A 25,634-nucleotide genomic window follows, 5' to 3' on the forward strand; every position below is an offset into this window, starting at 1 on the left:
AACCCTCAAGAGTCTGGGATATCATGCTCATGTTTTAGGTAGTGAGAAAGACATCAGGACTACTGAAAACACCCAAAACTTTGGATTAATGACATGAAACTCCTAAGGATCCCTAAAACTTATAAACCATTTACAAACACCTAACTGGGAGTTATGTCTCAGCCATGAAACTATGTAAAGCGAAACGATCATGCTAAGTTTACAGCTGTACCAAATTTCTAGATATAACAAGACATACAGTTAGAAAGTTTGTAGAGGGATGCCTGGGTGGCTCAGCGGTTTAGCACCTGCCTTTCACCCAGGGCATGATCCTGGAGTCCTAGGATGGGGTCCCACATCAGGCTCCCTGTATGGAGCCTGCTTCTCCTTCTACCTGTGTCTCTGCCTCTCTCTCTCTATCTCTCATGAATAAATAAAATCTTAAAAAAGTTTGAAGAGGCCAAAAGGTAGAGAATTCTGATGAGTGAAATTTCTGCATTGAATTTAATTAGGCTGTAGTCATAGGATTGCCAAGGTTTTTTGAGAGGGAAGGGAGCATAAGTAACATTTTTAAGTTTTTTTTTTTTCTGCCATAAGTGACAGCTTTGTAGAATAGCATTTTTTTTAAAACTCCAAAATAAATCCTATAGCAAATATTTTTCTATTTATCTACATGGAATGGCCAGTTTGGCAAGAAATGATACAGACTCTACTTGCCACACACCTATTTCTCACTGAAGTTTATCCAAATCCTATTCTGGTTCATTGAAACTTTGTGTTTATATTGGCCAGGTTGAAGATAGCTCAATCTGTGGCCTTCTGAAGTTCCCTGTTTCATACACTTGAACTTTCTAACAACAGATACATGTCTTAGGCCGCCAAACATTGACTTTTTAGAATTGGAACCAGAACTATCAATGCAGTGCTGGCTGCTGCCACCATATCATCCCTGAGCACTAGATGGCTGTTAAAATATAAAAATGGAAAAGAATACAAGCTGAAAAGCAGCTGTACATGCATTCTTGCTTTACCAATTCCTGTACAGAGGAAGACCATTTCACATCCAATGGCTGCATTTTTTTAATTGAGTTATATTAGATAAATTCTTTATCAACCATCTTGCATCTGAGTGAGCTCTTGCATGTGACCAAGAAAAGAAATCATTCTGGCCCATAACAGCAACTGCTATTGAATAACTAGATCCTTGACTAGTGCTTGATTTTTCCATAGTCAAGGTGGCTGCAAATCATTCATCCACTGATGAGCAGAATGAAGCAAGCCACCAACAAAAATTCCTCCACGGTCACACCAATGACCTGCTATTAGTTAGCTCTTGCTGTGCCATTCATTCTTGCACTTTCTGCAAATCAAATCCATGTGGGAAGTGTTCTACTTGTAGAACTCACAGAATTTACTGAGTGCTCATGTCAGGACTGCCAAGTAAATGAGGGCCCGTAACAATCTGCTTTCCTTTGAATGTAATGCAAAGATGACACATGTTCATTTTTCTATGCCTAATCAGTTTCTAGACATATTATCAAGAATTATTTACTTTGCATGAGATTTAAGTTTCCTATTATTTGAAAATGTGCTCCTTTTAAACCACCTGAATTAGAAAAACTTGCTTGAATGTACTGTCAGTTATTAAAGCACATGTGACTAAGTTTGCATTTGTCAGTATTGTTCTACTGTTTGTACTGAAAGTCTCATTTTAAAGTTGCCCCTTAACATTGTACTATACCTTGTAATTTTTTAGATTCTTCACTTGTATGCTTTAAATCTTTCCAGATGCCTTTAGTTTTTAGCCGCTGTAAAATAGCTACTTTGTGTTATTTGATATAGGATTGTTTTTTAAAAAACTCCATTTATTTATACAGAGACATTTATAATATTTTACATTCTTATATTCTGAATAAATATTTCTAATTCCATGTACTTTAACTGTGTTCATTAAATGGTAATAAGGCTGTCCTTCTGCAATCCAGTTGAACATATAAATGTCAAGCCTGTGCTACTTCACATTAAATTGAAAGTCCTAGTCAAAGCTGGGGACTACAAGACACTGTATTAGGTCAAAACAGTCAAAGAACCTCGTTTATTGCCAATTTCTATTTGGCTGCCTTTGAAAATTTGGTATGAATGGGAAGTTATTTATTAAAGTCAACCTGACGACAAGAAAGATTGCAAGGAGCACTGCAACATGTCTATTAGAAGACTATTTTCCTGAAATGTGGTCCGCTCTCAGTATGAAAGCAAAGTGTAATACCTTGGTCCCCTCTTAAAATTTTCTTTTTTTAAGATTTTATTTATTTATTCATGAGAATACACAGGAGAGAGAGAGAGGCAGAGACCCAGGCAGAGGGAGAAGCAGGCTCCATGCAGGGAGCCTGACGTGGGACTCAATCCCAGGTCTCCAGGATCACGCCCTGCACCGTAGGCAGCGCTAAACCGCTGAGCCACCGGGGCTGCCCCCCTCTTAAAATTTTAAATAAAATGTATTATATAGTGGAGGTCTCTAGTGGAAAAGACTTTTTCCCACGATCCAAGGACCTTCAAGCATTCTATCTGGAAAACCTGGTTCAAGAAAAAATATAAGAATTATTGGATTGTATGTATCTAATCCATTTTGGTTTAAAGCAATAACTAAACTATTAAGGGTTTGAGGTGGAGAATACATACCAGTTCTTTATTTTCACTTTCACACATTTTTTTTTTTTAAGATTTTATTTATTCAGGAGAGAGAGAGAGAGGCAGACACACAGGCAGAGGAAGAAGCAGGCCCCATGCAGGGAGCCCGACGTGGGACTCGATCCCGGGTCTCTAGGATCACTCCCTGGGCCGAAGGCAGGCACCAAACCGCTGAGCCATCCAGGGATCCCTCGCACACTTTTAATAGTTCTGCCCATCATTTAAGTATGCCTTTATCTCATACCTACCATTTTTTATTGGTCCAAAGAGAGACAAAATATGAATAAGTTGGAATTTATGATAAGTAACAGTAGCAGAAATCCGGTTATGGTAGTAATTAAAACTGCCCAAGCAGCAAAATTTATTGATATTGCACTACAGTCTAAATTTAACACAATAGTATTTTTACAGAAAGCCAATATTTGAACAATCAACTGTAAAAAATGTTTTAAAATACAAAAGGAAACCTTCATTCATTTAAATTGTATTATGTAAGATAAAAGGTTTTTAATTTCTAAACTGGTGTTATTTACATCAAAAAGCTTTCAGAAAAAAAATAACTGTCAGAAAAAAATGTTAAGACACAGGACTTTGTTCATTTTCTCAGTGGAGAGTACAGCTGGCATTACTAGTCGACTGTGGAAGTACAATAATTCCGCAAATATTTTAAACTCACTGGAAATTCTTAGTTTACGATAGTCACACTCAATATAAGTGAAAATCAATCCTCATCTTTTGATTAACACTGAGGGAAAGAGACAAAGCTACTGTTTAGCCAGAATGTAATAAATCCAGAAACACAATAAATTCAACTGAGAGGTATCAATTTGTATTAACAAAAAGGTAAACCCCAAGGTATTGTGGGGTTCCTTTTATGCTCTGCTTGACAATTAACCAAAACAAGCACCAGGAACTTCATTACTACCACAGATAGAATTACTCCAATGATTTACTTATATTCTTTTTCCAAACATTAAAATGCCCCTAGAAGGTAAAGTCCTAAAATTCTGTAATAATTAAGGCAAAAATTAAATGTTAAATCATTTCACATAAGACAAAAATGATTACTGGAGAGTTTATAAATCTAGTTATCACATTTACTCTAAAGTCCAGTTTTTTCAACATATTTAGTGAAACCATTTCAATTTTTTTTCTACCAGCTCTTGTAGGTCCCACATAAAATTTAACATGGCACAGCACAAATATCTTCACCTTCTTCAGACTAAAGCCTTCCCCAAGAAAACCGTTTTAAGACCAGACATCTTCCTTGAACATTAACCTAGTCTTTGCAGTGTAAAAGACACTTCAAACCCTTGTTTTGGAAGTAGCAGGGTTAAAAAAAAAAATCAATTCTTAGTCCCTTTCCCATCCAAACTAAATGCATGAAAGACAATCTTATATAAGAGGATTTCACTTAATTCATGAACTATAATTCCATTTGATTAATCATTCTGAAATAACATTGTTTTTTCATTAAAGCCAACAGGTAAAACTTTAAATCTGAATTGTGTCAATTAACAAAGGTGATTTTTATAAGATATTAAGCTAATAAACTTCGAAAACAATCATAAGAAAATATATGTGTATGTATATATATAATATGTGTGTTATATACACAAATATATATATACAAAATAGTTCATGGTTTTATTTTCCTTCCCTATTACTAAAGGAAACATCTGTAAGAAAATGTAAAGTCAGTTAGCTGTCTCCTAACTTTGAAGTGAAATACGAGCAAAAAAGTAAAATTAAAGACAAGTTCTTTGGACACTTCAATTTGAAATTAAAAGGTACTTGTACAGCATCCAAATACAAACTTAAAATGAACAACAAAGACAGCAGTGGCCTAGGACAGTAGTGAAATGCACAAACTCTTGTAGATAGGTCTTTTGTGCTTTTCTATCAGTGCACATTATATACACAGGACAGGAAGAATGCAAGTCCGCTGCTATTCATTCACTGCAAAAAGTATTAACATCTAACCAAACTGCTGAGGAACAGTTACTATGTTACTAAACTGCATTCAACTGAGAACCTCTGCTTTCATTTGCTGCCATCCATAATTGACTCCAAAATATCCCAAATAATAATAGAAGCCAAGATATTTTACAAAGAAGTAGTGAATTTCTTAAAGCTTGAGAAATGACTAATGTAGATTTGTGCCCAAAATGTTTCACACCATAATTTGTAGCTAGAGATTGTTTCAGAACCTCAGTCAATGAATTAAAAGCAGATTACATTAAAATGTTACATTCTACTTCAGAAAGTCCACAACCTAAGACTGTTAACTAAGACCTCTTCAGGACTAAGGCCTGGCAGAACACTGCCCATTTCACCCTAGAACCACAGTTTTCTTTGTTCCCAAACCAATCTGACAGCTACATGCACTGAGACCCAAAACAGTACTTGTTTCCATAGCCTTCCTCGCCACCATGGCCCAAGGGTCAGTGAGATCATCCCTGAAGGGCAAGATATGATCACTGCATATAAATTCCCACAGTGGCAGATTTACCATAAGGATGCAGCACAAACTATTCTTCTACAGAAGGAACAAGATACAAAGGGCAGTTGGGGTAGGGGTGAGGGATTCCATGGCCTCTTCCTGGTCAGTCACACCAAGAAAAAGAATGAAGAAACAACATATCTTCAAATGGCATTCAACAGACAGAAGCTGATAACCAAAATAACATCCAAATCCCTGCAATAGCTCTCCCACCAAAAAAAGCAGCACATAGAGATGTTTAGGCCCTTATTCTTCCATTGAACTAAATAAAGGACTAAAGTCTACTCAAGAGGAGGGTCCATGTGGGACAAAGTTACAAATCAAGGCAACTGATTTCTGCATCCAATCCTTTACCCACAAGCCCCCTTAGCCAATACTACACAGAGCTAAATGCAAGCACTTTGTCATGGTTGATTCTTCACAATCTGAAGATTGTGCTTTCAAGCTGCAACCACGGCTAGACCATTCCCTCTGCTAACCAAAGAAGACACAAGACAAATCTCTTTACTAGTGATTTCATTAATCTGGGAATTCAGATTAAAGATTCAATTATAAAAATTCCTCAAAATAAAACATCCATACTTTACCATAGTTTTTTATTTACATTTCTTTGTACATTAAAGTCTGAGCAACTAAGCTGGTGGAAGCCAGCCCCTTCAAGTCCATTCCCATGCGTGAGAGGTAGCTTTATTTTTTCCCCCTAGTTTTATATTACTGTTTGAATAGTAAATGCTGTTTGTCACGAGAACTAGATGGAAAGGAATGGATCACCATTCAGGATGGACAAATGTATAGCTACCACATTAAGTGGCTATGTCACGCACCTGACCATGGCTGGCTGTGCTCTGAGCTACATTCCAGTAAGAAAGCAGAGCACCTCAGTGTGGCTGGAATTATAAATTATAAATTTATCAGCACAGGAAGGACCAGACTCCCAAACATCAATCTTTAAAGTGAGAAAAATTACTTTAGACTTACTGGATTGCTTGGCAACCATAAAAAAAAAAAAAAAAAAAAAAAAAAAAAACAAACAGTAACTTTATCCAGAGCTAGAAAATGCCTGGTAATGGCCATATATATTAGACACTGCTTGGTCTAGACAGTGATCACATTTCTAGCCTAATACTACAGACAAACACTCAAGAACTGGTTTGCCTTCTAAAATTTCTTCCTTATACTCTCTCTGCCCAGTAACTATAGCTATCTCCTCCCTCCAGGGCACTTTTGTTCTATAATAATAACCTATCCTATATATGAAACTGAAATCCAGAACTTTATTTTGAAAGCATGGGACAGAGCCTTTAATGCCTATTTGCAATCTGCCATCTTTAGGACACACAAATATAAACTTCAAGAGCAACAACTCTAGGCAGAAAAAAGAGGCTGAGAAAGCTCATCACAATCTCATTTTTAGAGTTTTCAGCAACTATACAAATGCACTTTAAAGTCTTAGGACAGAATATAAGGTGAGTAGCTAGGCTTTACCAAGCAGTCAGAAATAAGGTTTAACAAAACTGCTGTTTTACTAACACCTGTTTACCCAGAGACAGATACTTAAAGGTATAGGATATATTGATACCTTAGGGCAAAATAAGACTTGTTTTATCATTAATATAAAATCACAACAATACACATGAGCCCTTCCTTGGGCCAGAATATAATCTGAATCAAAATCACTTAAGTGACACTAAGTGACATTTTTCTTCAATCATAAAAATATTAACGAATCTGAACTTGTAACTATGATTAATATGCAAAGAAAACACTGCTCAGGGAATACAGAGACACGATAGATGTCAATCAAAACAAAATCTCTGAGCAGGCAGAGGGAGGTACTACTACAAAAATAAAAAGCCAAGAGATATTATCATAGTAAGAAAACTTGGCAAATGGTCTAATTTTTATACTGACTTTGCTCTTCACTGTTCAAACTAACTGATGGGGGACGGGGGGAATTAGGTAATGAAATGTTTTTAATGCATACATGTACTCGGACCTGAACTTTTCTAAAGACCACCATAATATGTTGAGCTTTATAATAAAATTTAAATTTAATCCCTGTGGATGTCATTCATTTAGATTTGCGTTTTTTATTTGATATTATATGCAAACTACTAAAGCCTTAAAAGACAAAGTACCAGCCCAATCTTACAGCATAAAGTTATTTTTGCTATATTCTGTTGTACATCTTCATTATCTGCACTATTGATATTTAATAGAAAAATAAGGATATCCAAAGCTCAAAGCAGCAAGCAGTGACCACAAATCCCTTGACAGCATTGATTTGCTTTTATATATTAACATGAAAATTCAACTTAAGTTTCAAATTTCTTCAAATTTCACCCATGCTAAGGGGTTCTATTCGGTTTACATCTCAGGAAGAGTGTCGTCACTGGTTGAAATCCGAAAACCATTCATTTGCTATTTCTTAACAAAAACTTTGTGAAAGCATGTAAACTATACACCTATCTTTTGGATAACAATCGTTAAGTACAAAAACATTCATTTAACATCTTACAAATCATTACAGTTATACATAAAAGCACCTACAAAATTTAAAAAAGTAAAAGATTCACAGTGAACCTTGGAACATAACATTTAAAAAGTGGATTCAAAGACCTATTTTTCTCTCAAAGACATAAAACACACAATGAAGCCAACACAACTACTCTTCTCATCTAGCTTCTTAAAATGCAGCACACAGAAGTAAATTATTGCATATTCAGCACACTCCTTTATCACTCAATTTCTTCACACCATGCTAAAATTTCTCAAAGGAAAAATCCAGTTCTGTGCTAAGCATGGCCTTTCTCAAGGTAACCTGAACACTGAGAAACTATTACACAGGTTCAAGGGAATAAGTATAGCAGATGTACATAAAACAGGTACATCCAACTGATACATTTTCTGCATAGTTAAGTCACATCACACACATAAACTTTAACTCACGTCTTTATCTCAAATTGTCAAGAGAGCTAAAAGCCTCAAGTTACCAAAATCCCATTCCAACAATACCCTCATTTTGTTCCACAGTGCGTTAAATGAAGCAGCACAACAGCAATAACATTTAACCATAGTTAAACTGCTGTAATTGAAAAGGTAAAATTTGTTGGTTCTTGAAAAGGCTCAACACCTTTAGAGGACATACTTCTGGTAACTAAATTCTAATCTCTTTTGCTTTAGTATTAAGAGCTGAAAAACCCAACTCTAGGCACCAGAAAGACTGACCAAAATACTCAAAAAACAAAAACAAAACACACACACACACACAATCACCAAAAATTATATGGTTTCCAGATGGCAGTAAACGAGTGAAAATGATTTACCTGCTAGGCAAACTAAGTTTTCACTCCCTTAACAATTTAATAAAAATCTGGAATGCTGGGACCAACTATAAATATGGCTCAAGGAGACCCAAGCAAAGCAGCTGTATTTCTGGAAAGAACAGTTAAAAGCTTCCAAAAGCAATCAGATAATGCATTTTTAAAAAGGTCACAGAAGGATTCACAAGTTTGTCACATTAAAAGATGCAGGATTATGAATAACCTAATTTTAAACATACTGCTGTAATTGTGAATTCTCCTGCTTAGCACCAAGAGGGTGACACTTATTAATAAATAGAATTTTTCCTTTAAAATCAAGCCATTTAAAAGCTAAAGCAAAGAAATACAAGTGAATTCCTTACAATAGTACTTCTTCTCAAAGTCCCACTGGGTTAAATAGAACCCCTATTAAATAGCCTATCTATACAGAATAAAGATTTCTACAATAAAATTTACAAGCAGAAATATATTTTGTGGATACCACATGTAAAAAAAGATTTTTAAAACACACATGGCCGATGCACACGCACACATATGCTCACACATCACCCCCCAAAAGAAATACCTTCAATGAGGTCAGAAGCAGCCTGAACACGAAAGCCCCCTTAGAGCCCTGGTGATTGTCCTCAAGTAGAGCAAATGGGCACTGCCATCTTTACCTAGATTTAAGAATCCTGAAGAAGCAAAATACAGTCCTAGAAGTGAGTTATGTATGTTACCTTCATGTTCTGATCATCTCCTAGTGAAATGCTTTATTTGTACTTGGGTGAAGTGTACACCCCATCCCTTCTCACTCCATCATCCTGGGGCTTCAGCATGCTCATAAAAGCATGTCAGCTTCTGCTACTATTGCAAACTGGAACCTAATACAACATTAGTTTCCAGAGATCAACAGAGAGATGCAATGTAAAGCCTAATAATGTCAGTACTCCATTCATATTTACACATCAATAATAGAGAATCAATCTTCACAGGAACAAAGCCATTGTATAATACTAAAGGGCTGGCAGCAGGATGGTGAAGACCAGACCAAAGCAGTTGCCCGGTCCCTGCCTGCATGCTCCATGCTCCCCACTCCCTAGCAGTCTCACAGAGTTGCTGACTGCACAAGGCTCTCAACTCCACATCAGAGCATCCACTTCTCACCCAACCAACTCAGTCCTTCTACAGGCTGAGGATTTTGTCCTTCAATGAAGTGCTGTGTTCATTTTCAACATGAACATTACACAGTAGATGCTGGCTTTAACTAAAACCTTTCAACAAATCTCCCAGCAGAGGAGGAATAGGGAACCTAAGTGGTTAGAAGCAGAGAAATGTGCAAAAATGCCACCAAAGCAGATGACCTGCAATTTTGACTTCTGTGACATTTTTAGCTCTTGCATTCATTTAATATTTGTGAATTTTAAGTTTCTTTTAAAAATGTCAATATAAGGAAACTCTTATTGCAATCACTGTCATGGATAGATGGAGCATTCCCATTAACTTGGTTACTTGATGATGACTCAAACACTATTTTCTTGACCAGAACATAAAATAAAAACCACAATCACACAGAAAAAAAAAAAAAATGCTCTCATAAAAAGCAACTTAAATTCATTAGCCAAAGACTGAAAAGATATATCTGTATATAAGGTTATAACTGCATTTACAGTGCAAACTCATGTTTCTTTTTACTCTCTCTTCTGCACAGAGAACATTTATCTTGAGAAACATCGTTGCTTCCCTGCATTTCTTTAAAACACCTGAGAAAGGTAAGGCTCAAAGAGACACCTACTCAAATGCAACAGGTCTCTGATCGTGGGACTTCCACAATACATCTGCTGCTATCAAAGATCCAAGATTTTCATTATAGCATTATGGTCAAACTTAAAACTCAAAAAGGCTCTGGATGAAAAGGGGAACTTGCAATGACCATTACATGCCACAGACTGTCCCTCGGCATGTTCTAGCAACTGGTCTTCACCGGAGCAAGGCAAGTCATATACAGCATCTGTTTAAATAAATAAACAAACTCAGTAACTTAATGGGAACTCAAATGCTGCCCTTCTCACCTTTTGTTATAAAGGAATTCACATACCATACATATTTTTCCTCACCACACTCTAAATCTAACTTAAGTAGAACCACCAAGATACTTTCCTTTCCCTAAATTGGGGCTTAACTGACTTTCTAATCTATGATTATTGATTTCCACACATTCATTCCAAATCTTAATCTCTGCCTTTAAACCCTTAGTATTCACATGCTTTAAAAAATGGCCATACTTTTGTCTACCTCTCATTTTTGTTTTCTACCATCAAACAGAACTTAACACAAGGATCAAAATGTAAGCACTGTAAAGATTACAACTGTAATCTAAGATTTATAAAGAGTCCAAGTCTAGAAAAATAAAGGTGGAGCTGGCCAAATCATCGGGGAATATATTTACCTAAAGAAAAATCCAAATTTTAAAAATCATGGTCCAACAAAACTCTCAATTTATCAGGATTTTGTTTTGTTTTGTTTTAAAGGTAGAGCAGAGACCTGACCAGGGAAGTGGATTGGGAATAGACATCAGGAGGCTGAGGCACAAAGAAAATCTCAAATCAGGTTTCTCAGGACAAAAATTCTTTCACATTTCTTTTATAAGACAAATTGTGTATGTCCATATTAAGCTGGGTATATTAAGTTAGAGTATACTTTATTTTAGTACCTTCTTCCTGGACACATGGCTTTTAAAGATTTTGTAAAATAACTAATTTCTGAGCTTACATTAATTAACCTATTAGGCTATCATGTCCCCATCAGCCAACGTGGTCAGAAAAATCTTATTAAGGGGACTCCTCGCACATACTTTGTGTATACCAAACTACATGACTTCATAATTAACCTTAATTTTTCAAAATAGAATAAAAGCATCTTTTAAAATAGTGTTTTTCCTGCTTAAATCATAAACAGTACTGCAAGAAAATATGATCATAATTCTTCTTATTTCTTAGACTTTTCTATATAAAAGCCTTACATTTAAATAGTGAATAAATGCATTATCTACTGCACAGGGATTTCACACAATTCAAAACAACATGTAATAAAAAAAGTCTACTGTAGTTTCAGATGATGTCTATTAAATCAGTATTACCAAAGAACTTTCTACATTCATCACCATTACTTTCCAAATTAGCCCACATACCTACTCTTTATAACTGAGGATAGGGAAGCTCCAGATGTCATCCATAGTACCTCCTTAAAAAGTTGCTCATTACCTCCTAAAAGTAAGAAATGTTGCCCTTCTGAAGTCAATGCTCCTCTTACATATATGTGAGAATGAGGTCTCCTCATGTTTATGCTATTTGGTTCTACTCCCCTCACTAATACCTATTAATTTACAATGTTCACGCACAGCACCCAGGTTTGACATTCACCCGCAAAAATAGCACACTGAAAGGGAAGATCATTTCATCCTGATGATTTAAGTTCATTTTAGCGAGTTTCATATTTAGAGAATATGATCACATATATGAACTCTCTACAAAACATGTGCAACTCTTTCTGCTTATCTATCACAATCCATTACCCTCTCAACTAAAATCAAGGTTAGACCAAAACCAAATCAAATCCCCCAGAGATTTTAAAAAGAAAATGACTTGCCTGTTTCAAAATTATCCTGAAGTTTTCGTGGATGAAGTTTTTTTTCACATTTCTATTAAAAGAACACAAACACACACACACACACACATACAAAATACACCATCTGTAGTTATTCTACATAAATGAGGAGATATGTTAGCAAATTTCTCAGGAAGAAAATTAAACCAGGAATATAATCACCATCCCAGTCTTACACTGGTATTTTTTTTTATTTTACACCTAAAACTTTTTTTAGTTCTTGATTACATGTACAATATAGAAACACCAGAAAAAAAAATTACTCATTAAATTTTTCAACCCAGAGATAATTATTAACATTTTAGTGCATCTCTCTAGCTTTTTCTTTATGAAGATACTGTGAATTTTCATACAATTACTAAAAATTTAGTGGAATTATTAGGTACATAGGACTATTCTATATCTTACTTTTTTCCCCCCTAAGGATGTATTATTTATCTTAGAGAGAGAAGGCATAAACATGGGTGAGCAGGGGAAGGGATAGTGGGAGGGGAACTCCCCACTAAGTGTGAGCCCAAAATGGGGCCAGATCACGCGGGGGCTCAATCCCACGATCCGGAGAGCATGGCCTGAGCTGAAATCAAGAGTTGGATGCCTTAAATGAATGAGCCACCCAGGCGCCCCAAACTACTTTTTAAATGTAATATACTGTGAATATATTATTTTCAATAAATATAAATCTACACCATCATTTTTAATGACTACACGGTAGCCCACTGAATATATGATACAGCATTTGAAATTATACTCTTGGATATGCATATTGTTTCCATGTTTTCATTATTCAAAAGAGTACTGGGATGAACATTCTTGAAAATTTTCTTCTAGGGAAACAATTTAAGAAACTTTTCAGGCTTTCCATATAGTCAAGCTACTCTCTAAAAGGTAGTACCAATTAGTTATTTTTAAGTATTGTCAATACACTCAATAATATACAAGTGGGGGATCCCTGGGTGGCGCATCGGTTTAGCGCCTGCCTTTGGCCCAGGGCGCGATCCTGGAGACCCGGGATCGAATCCCATGTCGGGCTCCCAGTGCATGGAGACTGCTTCTCCCTCTGCCTGTGTCTCTGCCTCTCTCTCTCTCTCTGTGTGACTATCATAAATAAATAAAAATTAAAATAATAATAATAATAATAATAATAATAATAAACGTGGCTCTCTTTTTATCTGTGCCAATCTGACAAAAAAAAAGTTTAACATTAAAAGGCAAGTAATCTAAGAGTAAATTGATCTTTAACATGTGTTTTAAAAAAACAAACGTATTTGCCCTTGGAATCAATACACCCAAGTAAACAGCAAATAGAAACTCAGGTAAAAATTTTTGATAAAACTTTGAAAACTACTATTATCACCCATTGTTAAAAAAAGAAAACTAGGACTTCCAGAAAAGACAAACAAGGAGACCCATTAATTATGAACTGCAACTTTCTGGACCACAGACTAAGCGTGAAAGTAAATGTCCTAAAATGCTCACAGTTATCTGTCTGCAGGCCCAGTCTAAGGGCTATGGCACTGACTTTATTTTAATTTTCTAAATTCTATCACCTTTCTTTATAATTATTTTATTCTATCATTTTGGAACATTGACCTCTGCCAAAATTTTTCATATGCCTGTTATTGTCTGAAACCTACTGCCATCTCTACAGTCCCCAGATCTCTAAAACTCTTTATATTTACCTCGTTTATAAATTCTATCAACTTGAAGAGAAAAAAAATACACTTGTGATGTTCTCCCCAACTTTAGCTTTATTAAAACAATACAGACTCAATTTAGAAAAACAAAGAAAAATAGCCAAGGACTTCCTCTTTCTAGAAAACAGGGTTGACTACACACTGTTTTCACAGTACTAAAAAATATTTAAATACCGACATAAAATAGCAAAAAATCAGATGTGTAATTCAATGTGACAAACCTGTAACAGGGCAGCCAGAGATTTTAAGTAAGCAAATAATGCACAGTTTCACTGCATAAATATCTTATCAATGTATCAATTCAATGTGCTTTTTGGACAATGCCTTGCCCCACTCCTAAAACGGATAAACTGCCTTCTTAGTTTTATAGATGTAAGTCTTACCATTAAGGGATTCTGCTGCTTGGCTGGCTGACTGTGGATCCCATTTGTTCTTTTCTTCTGATTAGGTGAGTCCTGATACTGTTTTTTGCCATTTCCCCTCATACTTTGATTCTGTTTTTCCAAAGAGAAGAAATAAAATATTAGCCTACAGTATAATTTAACAGGACCAAAGAATATACTGCCAAGAATATGTTTAACTGGTTGAATGAGAGTTTAGCAAAGTCCCTCCCAAAATTTTCCTAGAATATTGGAGAACCACATGGAACACCTGAGTGGCTCAGTGGCTGAGGATCTGTCTTCAACTCAGGGCGTGATCCTGGAGTCCTGGGATCGAGTCCCAAATTGGACTCCCCGCAGGGAGCCTGCTCCTCTCTCTACCTATGTATCTGCCTCTCTCTCTCTCTCTCTCTCTCTCTCTCTCTCATCAATAAATAAAATCCTAAAAAAAAAAAATTGGGGAACCACGTATCAGTATTTTCTTACAGAAGACAGTGCTTCACAAAACAAGATTCCTCTAAAGGTACACAACAGTAAATACAGTGGTCCCTAGGAATCTTGCCTTATCCCATTTCTGCTTACAGACTTTGTTTACAATGCACAAGTTAAAAAAAATGGGAGAAGGAGAGATAAACAAGTTTGAAAACCTTATGCGACCATCATAAACAACCTCTGAGGTGGAATGCGAAGGCACCTGGCCATTTTTTAAAACAAGAAATATGCAGCAGATAGTTATCAACTGTTATCCTAAAATCTGCTTTAAATTTATAATAAACAAGTATTTTTAAATTAATAACCTTTTATACAAAATAAAGATTGGTATTTTATTTATTTTTTTTATTTTTATTTTTTTTAAGATTGGTATTTTAAAAACTTAGGCCATTATCCCTAAAGTTAGATCTAAAGCCTAAACATGCAGTAGTTGACATTTTGTAATTGTATGATTTAACATAAGTTAATTTTCTTATCATTTCCCCCCAAAATCTAGGTTTAATTTAAAAAATAAAGTTTTTAAACATTACTTTGTCCCTAATGATCTTAAAGGGACAGTTAGTTAAGAGGACTAAAACAACATAAATAATTATTATTTTGTACTTTTAAGAATATCAAAATGCATTTGTTTATACTCTACCTACAGAAAAAGCTAAGCAGTTCCTAAAATAGGGCAGCCAGAGTGGCTCAGTGGTTTAGTGCCACCTTCAGTCCAGAGCGTAATTCTGGAGACCCGGGATCGAGTCCCACGTCAGGCTCCCTGCATGGAGCCTGCTCCTCCCTCTGCCTGTGTCTCTGCCTTTCTCTCTCTGTCTCTCATGAATAAATAAAATCTTAAAAAAAAAAAAAAAAAAAAAAAAAAAAACCTGTCCTGGTGTCTATTCACCTTTAAAAAAAAAAAAAAAAAAAAGCAGTTCCTAAAATAGCCTGAAAACGAAACACTTTTTTTTTTTAAGTTTTTATTTCAATGTGGGGCTCGGACTCAAGTCCAGAGATCAGGAGTTGCACTCTTCTAACTGAGCCTGCCAGGCACCCCAACAATAAGCTAACTTAAATAATTGGTTAGGAACAGAAAACAAACTGATGGTTGCCCGAGGGGAAAATGGGCAAAATGGATGAAGGAGAGTGGGAGATAGAGGCTTCTAGTTATGGAATAAGTCACAAGAATAAAAGGCACAGCCGTAGGGAATATAGTCAATCACATTGTAATAGCGTTATATGGTGGTTGTATGGTGCCATACAAGTGGAACAAGTGGAACTACACTTGTGGTGAGCACAGCATAACATATAGAGATGGTGAATCACTATGATGTACACCTGAAACTAATGTAACATTGTAAAATAGACTTCAATTAAAAAAAATTTAAATAATAAAGAAATAGGTTTACAGAAATGCATGTTATCACATACTTCTAATTCAGTTTCATTCATTCTGCTCTTCTTGGTATTTTTTTAGTATGGTACAATAAATATAGTTTACTATCATAACTTTTAAACATACAAGTCAGTGGCAGTAAGTATTGTCACAATGTTGTACAGCCACCACCAGTATCCATCTCCAGAATGTTTTTCATCAAACCAAACAGGAACTTTATGCCCATTAAATAACTCTGTATTCCCTGTCCCTCAACTTTAGTAATCTCAAGTTAATTTGTCTCTAAATTTGTCTATTAGGTACCAAATATAATTTGTCCATCATGTATGACTTATTTCACGTAGCATGTGTCCAAGGTTCAAAGACCATATAACAGCCATGTTTGTATCACAATTTCATTCCTTTTTATGACTAATAAAACTCTGTATGTATATTTTGTTCATCCACTAATCTGTTGACAGACATATAGGCTGTTTCCACCTTTTGGCTATTGTGAATAATGCCACTATGAACACTGGTATACAAGTTATCTGGTTGAGTCCTTATTTTCAATTTTGTGAGGTATATAACCCAGGAAATAAAATTGCCAGATCATATGATAATTCTGAATTTAACTTTTTTAGGAAACACCAACCTATTTTCCATGGCAGCTGTACCATTTACATGCCCATCAAAAATGCATAGGGATTCTAATTTCTCCACATTATTGTCAACACCTGAGACTTTCCTTTTTTCTTTTTAATTACAGCTTTCCTAGTGGATATGAAGCAGTATCTCAGTGTGGTTTTGATTTGTGTTTCTCTAATGACTAAAGATGTTGAGATTTTTTTGTGTGTTTATTGGCCACTGAATATCTTCTTTGGGGAAATGTCTATTCAAGTTGTTTGCTCATTTTTTTAATTGGGTTTTTGTTCACAAATTTGCTTGCCATCCTTGTGTAGGGGCCATGCTAATCTTCTCTATATCATTCGAATTTTAGTCTACGTGCTGCTGAAAAAAGGACTAATTGCGGTTTTTTGTTGAATTAGAGGAATTCTGGATATTAATCTCACATTTGATATGTGATTTCCAAATATATTCTCTCATTCTATGGGTTATCTTCTCACTCTTTAAGAATGCTCTCTGATGCACAAAAGTTTGTAATTTTGATGAAACCAGTATATTTTTTAAAAGAATTAAAACAAGAGTGGCACCCAAATGGATGGCTAAAATGATAAAGACAATGCCAAGAATTAGTAAGAATGTGGAATAAATGGAGCTCTCGTATTTTTTGTTGGGGATAACTTGAGAACATTGTTTGCAGCATATACTGAAGAACACAGCATATCCACTGATCCAAAAAATCCTATACACAAAACAATGGTGTATGCTCATCAAAATACATACAGAAATATCCATAGGAGAACTGTTTGTAAAAAGCTCAAAACTGGAAACAATTGAAATGTCCATTAAAAGTAGAATGAAGTGTGGCATAATCACACACTAGATTACAACACAATAATAAACCTTTCACTGATGGCATATATACCAAAGTCAGATGCTAATTTTTATTTCTTACTACACTGGATTTATACCAAAACTGTAAAGGTTAAGGTTAAGAAGTCTTAATTAACCACGCTTCAAATCACAAGTTTGGAACACAGAAATCTTTGATCAACAATTCAGAGCTCTGTAACTGTTAGTCTGCAATTCCTCAATTCAGATATATTTCTAAGTCAAATCTAAAGTTATGAAAATCTTTAAATGTATTATCACTCACCTTTGCTTTTAAAATGTCAGACATTTCAGAATGATTATTATATGGCTTTTGTTGCAGTGGCTGCCTGTACTTTACCCACTGGTCACCAGGAGAACCTTCAGGAAATAACTGCTGACTGTGGCGGAATTTGGTTCGACTATACCAAGATTTAAAAAATAAAAATCAGATCACAAAATTTTCACTTAAACTTCTTCTAACACTTTGATAGTTTATCTTATAGATCACAAACTTTACTTTCTTATTTAATCTCTATCTCTCCGCAGTAGACTACAAGTTCCATAAGAGTTGGGATTCTTACCTGCTTTATCCCCAGCACCCAGAAGAGTGCCTGGTGTTCACTATTTCTTGAATGGATTAAGTGTTATTTTTAACCCCAAACTTTTCTAAGTTATCCATATTACCCCCTCCCTATTAGTAATTATACCTTTAAAAATCAGAAGGAAATAATTCTAAATTGATTTGAAACAAACACATGTGGCTATTCCTTCTTACTAGGAGAGACAACGCATTCTCGCCAAGATGTTTAAAATACAGAATTTGATCCTGCACACGTTGGTTATGGATCTCTTCCATTCTAGAGGAAGATCTGAAAATTTAAGCTATATTCTAAAGCAAAAAATTAAGGGGCCCAAGAAAATAGACGAGCAAATTTTAAAAAGTCTGGTCTCAAATTCTTATGTGAAAGATTTTGATTGTAAATGGTTGTACTCACATAGTACAATAAAGTTTGTAATAAAGAACATTTTATAGTACTACTTACATTTATAATACAGTCCAGAGTCATTGATCCAGAGAACTGTACTACAGTGATTATTTCAGAGTTCTCCTTTCCCATTTAAAAATTATAATAAAATTGCAGCATGCCTATTTTCTTGAGACAAAATTCAGGTATTTCCTCCAACATATCACAGACATTAGTCTGTATGCTAAAAACACCATCCTGCCTAAGAAACCTGAAATTTGGTTAAAATTGCTTCATTACATCCTAACTCCTCTCTCCAGGACTACAAAGCCTAGGACTAAAAGATATGGACATCATATAGCACACTATGGTGGACAAAGCCTCCCAAACATGAAAAGTCAAGACAATTTTTTTTTCCTAAACACTATCACTATTTCATAATGTTTTAGTAGTTACGGTTCTTTTTAATCTTAGCTACACTCCTATTTACTTTTCCTATACTGTTTTGTTTATGTCTAGTAGTGTATAATTTGATGATTATAATTACAGGTTCCAAAAGGTGGAAATAACCCTCGAGGCATTTAGTCCAAGCTCCTGTCCTCATAAAACCCAATTAGGATGGAATATTCCCGACGTATTTTAAAAACATACTGATTGTAGATATTGTTTGTTCCCGTTTAATTTTTGAAGCCCTCAGATATAATCAGAACATCTATATTAAAGTAAATGTAAAATGCAACTCCCTCTGAGCCTAACATATACAAAGTTCTACCAAGCTTATTACAAATATATATGCTTATAAACAAAATTACTCAGCCTACTCTATAATTGTGATTTGGATATAATTAAGTTCCAACCAAGAAAATGTTCTTTGTGGTTACTGTCCATGTAACAGTCATTTTTTACAGTACAATCAACAAGTCTTTGTTAGGGAAAGAAAAGAAGCAAGCCCAAGTCTTCATAGTTCTATCTTTCTGAACAAATTATACATTAGCATTCCTCATCTACCCTACACAAAAACAGACCTCAATATATCCTCCACTCAAGGATCTTCGGAGACTCAACTGTCCCTAAAGCAGGATATGAGAACAGAACAGTAGCAACATGCACAGAGGCAGATTTTTTTCTTTTCCTCATGTTCTTTCAACCCATCTAAAAAGTTGGTACCCTCTTGTGTATACTATTTTAAAAATGTGCCTGAAGCTCCTTTCCAATTTCAATTAACCTTTTCATCTCATCAAAAACCCTTAAAAAAAATTTTCTAGGGATCCCTGGGTGGCGTAGCGGTTTGGCGCCTGCCTTTGGCCCAGGGCACGATCCTGGAGACCCGGGATCGAATCCCACGTGGGGCTCCCGGTGCATGGAGCCTGCTTCTCCCTCTGCCTGTGTCTCTGCCTCTCTCTCTCTCTCACTGTGTGCCTATCATAAATTAAAAAAAAAAAAAAACTTCTTAAAAAAAAAAAAATTTTCTATTATCTTAAGACCAGTAACAAAATAATTCCAAAAAGGAATCTAACGCCTCTCTAAACTTTAGAGGCAAAATGCTACTACTGCATTAAAAACTATCAGAAAGTAGGAATCCTATGAATATATTTCTTTACCTCAATTTTTCCACAGTGGGTTTAGCTGGTGTACTACCAACTGAGGAAAATCCATTGTCACTGTCTGAGGAATCTCCAAATCTCCGCGAAAGCCAGTCCCTTAAAGGCCTATGGAAACATTAAGAATTCGCTCTTAAAACTTGGCTACATAAAAAAAAAAACTATCAGAATTATGAAGGTTAGTTTTGTATTTTAAGAAATAGGATCATACCTGATAAAGGGAATGGCCATAAAAAATTTGTTAGGTGCCAAACCAAGTTTGGATTTTGGGGTCATATCATTTCTATGACAGGGCAATTTCTCAATGGAGAACCACTCAATGTTCTGAGACACAAGAAAATAATTCATTTAGTTAATTATCATCAAGGAGTTTCTAAAAGCAATCTCCTACTTCACTAAATTGGGATACTATCCAGCAATCTGAAAATACTTTCAATTACATACCCGAATTTCTCTTCTGGTTTTCGGGTTAAATTTTGTGTCTTTTGGAATTCCTGGAATGATGTACAAACGAGCAAGCTGGTCATTGATTCGAAGTTCAATGTAATCATCCTTACAAATATAATCTTTGATATCAAAACCAGTTTCTTCAAAGACCTGGAAATTTGACACATTTGGATGATGATTTTCATTTGTTGCTGTTAGCTCTCCAGTACATTAAATTTATTTCAAAGCAAAAACTCAGAAATATCCAGGCAATTAAAGGCATGAAAACATTGGGCAAGAAATCAGAATATTCTAGGACCTAGTTCTTAGCTCTGAACTGTTCAACTATAGATAAACCCTTTTATGTATCTAAGCCTAAATTCTTCACCTATTCAATGAAGGAAGATGTGGGACACTGTGATTTACAAAAAGAATACATATTATTTAATTTTCATCCCCTTTCTGGTACAAAGCTCCTAAAACCTTTGGAATTTCCTAATGGATGAAAGCAACCAAGGTATTCTTTTGTTGCATTACTGAGGTGACTTTTGGACCCCACCTAAATATGGGTGGCTGACTGCCAGGACAACCAACCAAGGGAATAGAAGATTAGAACTTTCAGTCCACCCTTAACGCCTACCCCGCCCTCCCATCTTCCACAAAGGGGGAAAAGGCTGGAGATTGAGCTCAATGGTCAACACCCAATGATTCAACCAACCCTGCCTAACATAAAGCAGGCTCCATAAAAACCCAAGGGCGGGGGACAGACACACAACGTCCAGGTGGGTGAATGCAGAAATTGTGGAAGAGTAGTACACTAGGAGACAACAAAGAAGTTTCACACCCTTTCCCCATATCATGCCCTCTGCAGCTTTTCCATCTGGGTGTTCTTGAGTTATAGATCCTCTTTTTTTATTATTATTTTTTTTAAGATTTTATTTATTTATTCATGAGAGACACACAGAGAGAGAGAGGCAGAGACACAGGCAGAGGGAGAAGCAGGCTTCACGCAGAGAACCGGACGTGGGACTTGATCCCGGGTCTCCAGGATCACACCCTGGGCTGAAGGTGGTGCTAAACTGCTGAGCCACCCGGGCTGCCCCATAGATCCTTTTAAATACACCTGCGATCAAGTATGTAAAATGTTTCTCTCAGTTCTGAGAACCACTCTAGTGAATTAATCAAACCCAAAAAGAAGAGGTCTTTGGAATCTAGGTTAGAAGCACAGATGACAGCCTGGACTTGCAATGTCATCTGAAATAAATGGCAGTCTTGTAGGTCTGAGAGCCCTTAACCTGTGGAATCTGATGCCATTTCCAGGTAGAGTCAGAATTGAGTTGAATTGTAGGACACCCATCCAATGTCTGACAATTGCTTGCTGGTCTGAGGAATGCCACTCCCCTTCCAACACACACATACATTGTAATTGATTCTGGAACTCTTACAATGTTAGAATACAGCAGCAGTTCCCAGTCTGTGCAGAGTACACCACTGGGACCACATATGGATATTATTCACGGCCATCTACAAATCTACGTGTAAACCAAGCTACACACTAAAAATTATCTTATGCAAATAAAACTGTTTCTCAAACATGAAAACTGACTGTGATTAATGCTAACATTTAAACGGACAGATTCCAAAAGTACAGATACAACCCCCTGGGTCGCAGGGAGGTGAATGGAAAAGAACTGAAAACTAGTAAAACAGACTCATGGGTTCTAAAATGGCCTTCCCTCAGCAGTGCCCCAGGGTCAGAGGAGGAACTGGGAGAACATAAATTCCAAGAACTGATGTTACATCTCATCTTTACCTCTTCCCTCAACCAGAGAAACCACTCTGATTAACATACTGGGCTTCTGTATAAAAAGCCCAGGCTTTTTACAGGCTGTATAAAGGCTTCTGCATAAAATAAAAAACCACTGGTCTCTTCTGGCCTTAAAGTTCTCCCTCAAATAACATTTGTATTATTCTGACAAAGCTCTTCTCCACTTCTTCCCCACTTCATCCCCACCAATCAAAAAGGGTTTGAATGCTCAGTAGCTAGAACCCACTGTGGATCTTTTATCCTGCAGTTGCTCTCCTTTCCTCTGGTTTCAGCACCTCCTAACCAACCAGTGGGACAGAAGATGTTAAAACACACGGACAGGCCTGAATCTCTTGATATAGGTGTGAAGGAACTATTTCTACTCATTTGTCGCTTCCCTCTTTGTCAGCTCATATACCTTTTTCCACATTCCTCAAAAAAGGCACAGGTATCCTTCTCTCAGACATGTATAGTCTAGGACTTTCAACTTAAGCTCCTCCACAACACCCAACTCATTTCTGTCACCATTTCTATAAATTCCTAAGTATGCTAAACCTCCTGTTCCTCATTAAAACAACAACAATACCAAAACTAGGTGAATATACTCACTTGAAAAATGTTCTTGGTATATAGAAAAGGAGAAACATTAGTTGTATTTCCTCCTTCTGGAAATGTCAGACTGGGTACCTAAGTACATATGTGATACTGAAAAAAGGAGTTCTCTAGTTCTGTTTCTTTATATCTAACATCTGGTATTGTAGGAAAACACAGAAACAATCTATTAAATGTGATCAATGACATTCAAACACAGCAAAACTGTGTATCTTTCCCAGAATAAGATTCTGAAGCTCAGTGACAGATGTCATGGTTTCACATCTCTCCAAATCTTAATATTTATATACACAAGACAATATAATTAAAATCATCAATCATGTGGATTTATTTCACAATGCATATATGCTATCTGATGTTCCCATTAAAGCAAAATCCAGATGCTTCGGTTTTCCTTTTACTTAAAACAAAGGTCTACTCTACTGCTTGAGACAGAGCTTAAAAATATTTTTGATTAAAAATCAACTTTGATGGATATTAGATTTATAGGTGTAACAATTAAGACGGGCACTTAAAAAAAAAGACTGGAAAACCAAATGTTTGCACATCAATGATACATGAAACTGGTGGTCTTTTTTTTTTTTTTTTGAAACCTGTCTTCTTCATCAAAGGGAAGACTTCAACCAGAAGACATTCACAATACAATCTAAAATATATGAGAAAGTCCTATGTATCAACAAGTAACCAGGGCAGCCGGGTGACTTAGTTGTTCCAGCATCTTTCTGCTCAGGTCATGATCCTGGAGCCCCACATCAGACTACCTGCCCAACAGGATGTCTGCTTCTCCCTCTGCCCTCACGCCATTCATGCTTGCGCATGTTCTCTCTCTCAAATGAATAAAAATCTTTATAAAAATAAAATAAGTAACCCAACTTTTATTTTTTTTTAAATTTATTTATTTATGATAGTCACAGAGAGAGAGAGAGAGAGGCAGAGACACAGGCAGAGGGAGAAGCAGGCTCCATGCACCGGGAGCCCGATATGGGATTCAATCCCGGGTCTCCAGGATCGCGCCCTGGGCCAAAGGCAGGCGCCAAACCGCTGCGCCACCCAGGGATCCCCGTAACCCAACTTTTAAAAAGCAGATAACATATAAGTGGGTACTTAATAAAGAAGACATTTAAATGGGCAATAAGAACATGACAATGTGCTCAACATCATTAAGCTTCAGGAAAATGAAAAATACAATGATAAAGCATTACATTCCCAGCAAAATGGCTAAATTTTTTAAAGCAAGATATAATTAATGAATAACATTAGTTTCAAAATTATGATACAATGATTTGATATTTGTATATACTGTCAAATGTCATAAGATTTTTTTGTACGTTGGGATGTCTGGGTGGCTCAGCAGTTTAGCACCTGCCGTCAGCTCAGGGCGTGATCCTGGAGACCTGGGATGAAGTCCCACATCAGGCTCCCTGCATAGGGCCTGTTTCTCCCTCTGCCTGTGTCTCTACTTCTCTCTTTCTGTGTCTCTCATAAATAAATAAATAAAATCTTTTAAAAAAAATTGTATGTTTATGGAGATATAATTGACATATACTACTGCATAAGCTTAAAGCATACAGCAGAATGGTTCGACTTATATATATTGTTAAATGATTACCACCTTTAGTTAGCAATTATTGCCTCATATAGATACAATAAAAAGAAAAAGCAGAACATTTTTTTCCTTGTGATGAGAACTCTTAAGATCTACTCTCACTTAGCAAACATATATATCATACAGCAGTGGTTACCTGGAGTCATCATGCTGTATATTACATCCCTAGTACTTAACTATAACGGAAAGTACAAACTTCTGTTTTGTACTTTGTAGCTGAGCTACAAAGTTTGTGCCTTTTGATAGTTTTTCTCCAATTCTCCCTATCCCCATCCCCTCACTTCTGGGAACAACAAATCTGATCTCTTTTTCTGGGACTGCTTTATTTTTTCTTTTCAGATTCCACATATAACTGAGATCATACAGTATTTGTCTTTCTCTGATTTATTTCACTTAACACAATGCCCTCAAGGTCCATGTATGTTGCACAAATGGCAGGATTTCCTTATTTAATGGCCGAATAATATCCATTTTTGTGCAGTCTATATATATATACACACACACCCTACAACTTCTTTATCCATTTACCTGTCAACGGACACTTAGGTTGTTTCCATTTCTTAGCTACTGTAAATAACACTATGATCATGGAGTACAGTATTTTTTCAAATTAGAGTTTTAGTTTCCTTTGAATACATTGCCAGAAGTGGAATGCTGGATCACATAGTAGTTCTATTTTTTGAGAAACATCCATACTGTTTTCCATAGTGAGTATATCAGTTTGCAATCAATCTCACCACCAGTACAAAAGGGTTCCCTTTTCTCCACATCCTCGCACACTGGTCCTTTCTTATCTTTTTGATAATGGCCATTCTAACAGGTGTGAGGTGATAGCTTATTGTGTTTTTTTTTCCCTCTCACTGTGGTTTTGATTTGCAATTTCCCTAATGACTAGTGATGTTGAATATCTTTTCATTTACTTGCTGGTCACTTGTGTATCTTCTTTGGGAAAATGTCTATTCTGGTCTTTTGTTCATTTTTAATTGTATTATTAGGAATATTGATATACATATATGTGTATATATACACATATATGTGTATCAATGACATATTATAGATATA

At 35.9% G+C, this 25,634-nt stretch overlaps 1 protein-coding gene and 1 non-coding gene across 2 annotated transcripts in view; both read right to left on the reverse strand.

Moving 5' to 3' along the window:
- Window positions 1–2,793: 2,793 nt before the first annotated feature.
- DCP2 (decapping mRNA 2) overlaps window positions 2,794–25,634 on the reverse strand; it is a 51,128-nt gene continuing 28,287 nt past the window's right edge. The window contains exons 5-11 of the mRNA XM_055325157.1: window positions 20,566–20,718; window positions 20,333–20,445; window positions 20,122–20,229; window positions 17,839–17,974; window positions 14,216–14,326; window positions 12,121–12,172; window positions 2,794–10,483 (exon numbers count right to left, since the gene is read on the reverse strand). Coding sequence (XP_055181132.1) covers window positions 10,320–10,483; window positions 12,121–12,172; window positions 14,216–14,326; window positions 17,839–17,974; window positions 20,122–20,229; window positions 20,333–20,445; window positions 20,566–20,718 — 837 coding nt within the window. The 3' untranslated portion in view covers window positions 2,794–10,319. The remainder of the gene's footprint in view (window positions 10,484–12,120; window positions 12,173–14,215; window positions 14,327–17,838; window positions 17,975–20,121; window positions 20,230–20,332; window positions 20,446–20,565; window positions 20,719–25,634) is intronic.
- LOC129510076 (U6 spliceosomal RNA) lies at window positions 16,976–17,082 on the reverse strand. Its single transcript, XR_008664518.1, has one exon. It is a non-coding gene; the product is annotated as a U6 spliceosomal RNA (small nuclear RNA).

This window comes from Nyctereutes procyonoides, unplaced genomic scaffold, assembly GCF_905146905.1.
Source record: "Nyctereutes procyonoides isolate TBG_1078 unplaced genomic scaffold, NYPRO_anot_genome, whole genome shotgun sequence".
NCBI classification, from domain to species: domain Eukaryota; kingdom Metazoa; phylum Chordata; class Mammalia; order Carnivora; family Canidae; genus Nyctereutes; species Nyctereutes procyonoides.